At 34.0% G+C, this 6,057-nt stretch overlaps 1 protein-coding gene across 1 annotated transcript; it reads left to right on the top strand.

The window, feature by feature from the left end:
* The first annotated feature begins 340 nt into the window (after window positions 1-340).
* On the top strand, window positions 341-3,294 carry LOC121131873 (uncharacterized). Its single transcript, XM_040727270.2, has one exon. It carries the CDS (start codon window positions 584-586, stop codon window positions 1,880-1,882), a length of 1,299 nt encoding a protein of 432 aa, XP_040583204.1. The 5' UTR covers window positions 341-583; the 3' UTR covers window positions 1,883-3,294.
* Window positions 3,295-6,057: the final 2,763 nt, after the last annotated feature.

The following is a 6,057-nucleotide window of genomic DNA, read 5'->3' as shown; positions in this document are numbered from 1 at the left end:
AAACAGAGAGAGTAACTGAATAAATCTCCTGTGTTTAGCCTACGATTTTCTTGTTGCTTAACTTGAATAACATTACTACTACTACTAGAACTCCATTTACATGTCACTCAGTTATACAAAGAAGGAAAGCGTACACTCCCAAAAGCATGACCGCTTCTCTTTCTCTTATTAAGCTTAATATGTTGAAGAGGGAGGAAGGGAAGAAGAAGAAGAGAATGACGTCACGTTATTCTTTTTTTCCCTTCCTTACTTGGTCCTTGGTCTGTGACTCTGGAGTGATTGAGCAGGAGGAGATGTGTTATTTGCCTCACTTTGGGTCTTAAAAAAGGGCGTACGTGTTGTGAGGTAGATGTCTCTGCTGTGGAAGAAACCTTCTCTTGTAATGCCTAGACTGCCTGAATCGGCCTTAACCTGAGGAGTGAATAGTAAGAAGAAGAAGGAAGGCGCAGCCCGGAGGAGGGATTCGTTGTATGTACTACGAGATTGAAGAAGTTGAAGAAGGGTGGGTTGAGTGTTTCCTTAGTTTGTTCCCCTTGGAGAATCCTGGAGAGTGAGAGGATTGGATCTTAATTGTGGAGACGTGATGTTGGATATCCGTAACTTGGTGGTGGATCTCGGGACCTGCACTACAAAGATAGGATGGTGCTCTGACTCTGAGCCACATATGATGCTGCCCACGATTGTAGGAAGAGGCCGGCATAAGGGAGCCATGCTGAATCTGGGCCTCAAGGATCGATACGTGGGAAGACAGGCCCAAAACCTTCGAGGGATTCTGAATTTGGAGTCTCCCCTCAAGGATGGAAGCGTCCAGAACTGGGATGATGTTCAAGTTTTGTGGGAATACATTCGTGATCGGTACCTGGGAGAGGAGAGGAGTGCTCATGTCCTCCTCACAGTCCCTCCCCTGAGTCCCAAGGAGGATTGGAAGAAACTGGGCTCCATTCTCCTGGAATCCCAAGGTGTAGCAGGGGTCTATCTCGCCAATAAATCTGCCCTTGCCATGTACGGAGGGGGGCGGACGACGGGAGTGTGTGTGGACTCTGGGGAAGATACAACCTACATCGTGCCTTGCTTAGAAGGCATCCCCATTCCTGGTGCAACCCTCGTACAGCGCCTAGGAGGCAAACACGTAACAGACACACTCCTCAAACAACTCTCCAATGGAAAATACAGCTTCATTGATGACACATTCCTTCTATGGAAAAGAAACACTTCCAAGAACGCTAACCACACTGCCAAAAATGCCAGACTCTCTGTGGCATCACGATTTGAAGTGGTTAAAGAGGCGAAAGAGAAATACTGCTGTGTCTCCCCCGTGCCCCTCAAGCCTGGGGAATCAAAGGTGGAGGAAAAGGTACTGCGATTACCTGATGGAAACATTGTGGTTGTTGGAGAAGAGGCCCTTGCATCACCAGAAATCCTCTTTACACCTCATGAGGGACACGAGAGTCTACATCAGCTTGTCTACAAGAGTGTGCAGCTCTGTGATGAAAGCCTTCGCTCTCGATTAATGTCTAACATTGCTCTTGTGGGTGGTAACTCTCTCCTTCCTGGTATGGACGAAAGGCTCAGCAAAGAATTAACGGCCCTCTTTCCGTCCAACTTTCCTGTAAGAGTTCAAGCGCAGAAGGGCCGCGAATTTTTCTCGTGGGAAGGAGGAGCACATTTATCCAGTCTTAATTCCTTCCAAGAACTTTGGATTTCACGATCCGACTTCTTAGAAAGTGGAGCTATCGATAATCTTTTACAACAGCCCATCCAATTACTCAATACCACTCACTCGAAAAATAACAGCAGCAACAACAACACTAACAGCAACAACAACAATGCCGGTGATGATATTAACAACAATGGCATGCCTATGCTATCCTCGGAAGAGTAAGGAATGATATTAGGATACATAAATCGATAAATAGATGATATCCCATGGAAATGCTTCCCTTCCACCTTTATTTGTTTTTTTTTTTTTTTTTGTTTTTTACTTAAGAAGAAGATGTAAATTGAGCGTATCATCATATCCTCCATCATCAAATGAATATTATGGAAGTTTAAGGAAGAAGAAATATCTTTTTTTTTTTGTTCTAGTCTTTCAAGGCAGTTTTGAGATCATATATATATGTATATTTATATATTATTTTATGAAGTCAAATAATATTGAAGGTAGCTCCATGGCATTATAGTTTATAGACTGACGTTTCGAAATAATAGTACATATATATATATATATATTTATTTATTGTGTGTCTCTCTGTATGTATGAATCTTCTATTGAGAGTAAAAGTTATTATTATTGCTTTCCCTAGAAACAATTACATTATGAGGTATATGAACACTACATCTGCAGAAATAGGAGACTATACATATATATATATATATATATACTTGTACATAATATATAAGCTTTTTTATTATTAAATTATTTTTTTGCCAATTTTTATTATTAATATTATAAGCTTTTGATATTGTGGCCGCATGAGTAGCTAACTAAGTGAATCTAAAATAATAATAATACAAATTAAAAAGTGTGATAGTTGGGCTTGAAAAAAGAAAAGAAAACAATAAAGTGTAAAAAAAAAAAATATTTTTTACTACTAATGTGTATATTTTATTATAGAAGAAGAAAAAAATGACGTATATTTTTTTGTTAAATCATTTTAAAAAAAATAAAAAGCACCTAGGGAGCAATCTCTTCATTACTGGTACATAAACAACAAAAAACGCATATTTTTGCCAAATTAAAACAAAAACAAGCAGGAATCTGTCACATACAGCACTTTTATATATTGATTTTGTTAATGATTATAATGACTATTATATGTTGCAATAACGTTTCTTCATTTTTTGCCTTATAGTGATTTATAAACGTATCCGTTTGGTTATGTTGAACCATGAAATATGAATTATGTACCAATAATATCTTATAATAATATAATAACCGCAAGCTGCCTTTGTTATGATTTTTGTATTTCTTATTGGAGATGGATTATTGCAATGTATTTAATATAGAAATAATTATAATGAATTCGAGCCATTTTTGTTGTGTTTTTAAGTTTTCTCTCTCTATCGCTCTCTCTCTTGTTCTTACAGTTACATAATATATATATTTTTTTGTTACATTTGTGCTATTATAATGATTTTTGATATTATGTTTTTTTTTGTTGCTTATGTTATTATTATGATAATTATATATAATTTAGCGGTGGAGACAAGGTGCGAGCCAGCAAGCACCTCTATCTCCACACAATTTCTACTTATTAAATCTATTATTGTAACAGTAATAAATATTTCAAAGAAGTGGTTGTTATATTGTAGTCATCTTATACATACATTAACGACTCTCAACCCCTTTCCCAACGACCATCACCCTTAATAGACAGCCATCAGATTGGAATTTAAATGATTTTTCCTTCTTCAGTTTTCAGCACACGTAAGATTGAAGGGGACAATTTCATATTACATATAGCTAGTAATATATGTATGTATTTTAAACAATGAAAATAGGGTGAAGACGAAGGACCATTTAAGAGGAACATGAGGGGACGTTTTCTTATCAGAGGAATCCAGACGAAAAAAAGGGGTGGGGGCACACACTTTTAAAACTACATAATATAAAAATTATATGCTATTATGAAAATGATTATTCATTAATAAATTTATACATAATAATTCAAAAGGGGTTGAATGAGAGTTTTCTACGTAAACAAATCCAAAGAGCAATCATGGAGTAAGTGATTGAACGAGGAGTAAGTAAAAGAATGAATGAAGCAACTGCCTTGAAAGTAAAGGAAAGGAAGTTACACTAATATTAATATGTGTATATAAACATTATACATATTAACAACAAATTCCAATTTATTACGAGCCTTTAATATCCTATTTGTGACTTCCGTCCTTTTTCCTAAATGTATTTATGTAAGTATTGTATTAGTGTTGCGACTCAGTTTGAAATCGATTTTTTTCGGGCTCAGTCTGAAATTACTTTTTTTATACTCATATGTATCGAAATTTAAATCATAATTCATAGGTCAACATGTGTACCGTGAGTCGAAATTTCCTTTTCTGACAAAAAGTCATAGAGAACATCATTTTTCTGGGACCGATTCAGAAATGGTAAAAGTTATTATATATACAGTGCACCCTGTATACACGCTCAATGCTAAATTTGAAACGAATGCTACAATTTATCAACAATGCCTTATTTTCATTCATTCATGCAGAAAAACTTTACTTAATTAACATAGATAACTTGAAGAACAATCAAGAAAAATAAATTTTTGTTTTGAAATTATTTTGGTCCCACAAAAAAATGACAGTTAGGAAATACGAAATTGAGTACCAAAAAAGTCCTTGAACTTTTTCTCCGCATTTGAAAAATTTTAGTCCGATGTTTCTGTAAACCAAATTTTTATGACAAAACCAATCCAGTTCAAACTTTAAGTGAATTAGCATGGTCTTACAAACGTTATAAGGCCTCACACCGGTCAAGGATAGTCGATAATGTCCTTTTAACGTGTTGTGCAACTTCGACCTCTCAAAATTTAATGGCCTCTTACTGTGGCCACATATACATACAATCTTTGTACCAAGTTAGATCAAAATAGATCTGTCACTTTTGTAGTAATCCTGGTGACTAATAGACAAACAAGCAGAGGCAAAAACACAACCGCCGTTCAACTTTTATTGGTGGAGGTTCTTAATTTATAAGCTGAAAACTGGATTATTGGAGTGAAAACTTTTAAAATATGTGAATACGAATAATATATGATAGGATGATCATATTTTGATTTCCAAAAAGACAAGGCCTGGTCTGATCAGTGTCGTTTTTAGAGGGGAAATTGAAATTTGTAAGAATAAAATACTATTACATTTTGATTTATTATATTTTTAGGATTTTTGTCATTTTATTTTTAATTAAATTATATGTGATGTGTACAAGCCGGTATTTTGTATAACTTGTAAGTTTTATTAGGTAATTGTACAAGTTGCAACCAACAAACAGATGAATAATTTTAAATGAAGGATTTACAGTTCCTAGAATGATGATAATGCTATAATTAAAAATATTCTATGGATGATCCATGTGTATGAATTGAATTCATTTTTGACTATTTTAATACAAATTACAAAAATATAAGTATTCTGTGTTCAAATGACTAATGTTTTATTATTACTCATTACTTATAGTATACGAATATTTCTAAAACACGGATTATTTTCAAATGCGTATATTCGGCACATCAATAATAGTGTAAGACAAGTATATAATATTCCTAGTATCAAGACGTTACTGAATTAGTAATGAATTATAGAACTAATAATAATATATTGCGATAAGAGGAAAAAGGAAATTAATTATGTTGAAGAAATTAGCTACGCTCTTCAAGGAGGAAGCGTGAAAAAATATACATATTACAGTGTTATATAAATGTACAATATACATTGGAATTTTGTCAATTACAACAAATAGAAGAGTCATCATCACGACAAAGATTTCTTTTCTCATCATTAAGTCTAAATTAATTTCTCTTATAATATACATACATATTATATGAATTGTGTATATCTAATAATAAAGATATTGAGCCGATTGTGCAACGGAGTAACTTTGTAATGGTATATATATATATATATATGTAGGTATAGAATATAATGGGCGGTATATAAAAGTAAAAGAAACAGAAAATAAACATGTTAATCCTGATAATTTTAAGAATGTTTGGGAGGAGAGCAGCTTAGCTCTCATGACTTCTTATTAGATTGCTCCAAGTAGTCGTCAAAGTAGGGAGATAACACAAATCCAAAGAAAATATACAAAGAGCCTGAAGAGCAAGGCATCAGCTGAATGAAAGACGTGATTAAAGGAAAAATATAAGAAAAACTATGCATTAAAGTAGATATTATGATAGATATTTATAAATAATTTGTATTCAGGTTTTAACCTGAATTTCAGCTGTTTAACACACTCCAAAAGAAGGCTCTCAGTTCCTCTAAACTCCCCGAATTGCACTTCTTGTTCTATGTATATATCTTGGGCTGAGAGCCAAATTGTCGTATCTC

The sequence above is a fragment of the Lepeophtheirus salmonis genome, chromosome 1, assembly GCF_016086655.4.
Source record: "Lepeophtheirus salmonis chromosome 1, UVic_Lsal_1.4, whole genome shotgun sequence".
NCBI classification, from domain to species: Eukaryota; Metazoa; Arthropoda; class Copepoda; order Siphonostomatoida; family Caligidae; genus Lepeophtheirus; species Lepeophtheirus salmonis.
This window is presented reverse-complemented; position numbering and strand designations above follow the sequence as displayed.

Bases quoted from the DNA above. Each gene is read 5' to 3' on its own strand.
- LOC121131873 (XM_040727270.2), top strand. From the start codon at position 584: ATGTTGGATATCCGTAACTTGGTGGTGGATCTCGGGACCTGCACTACA.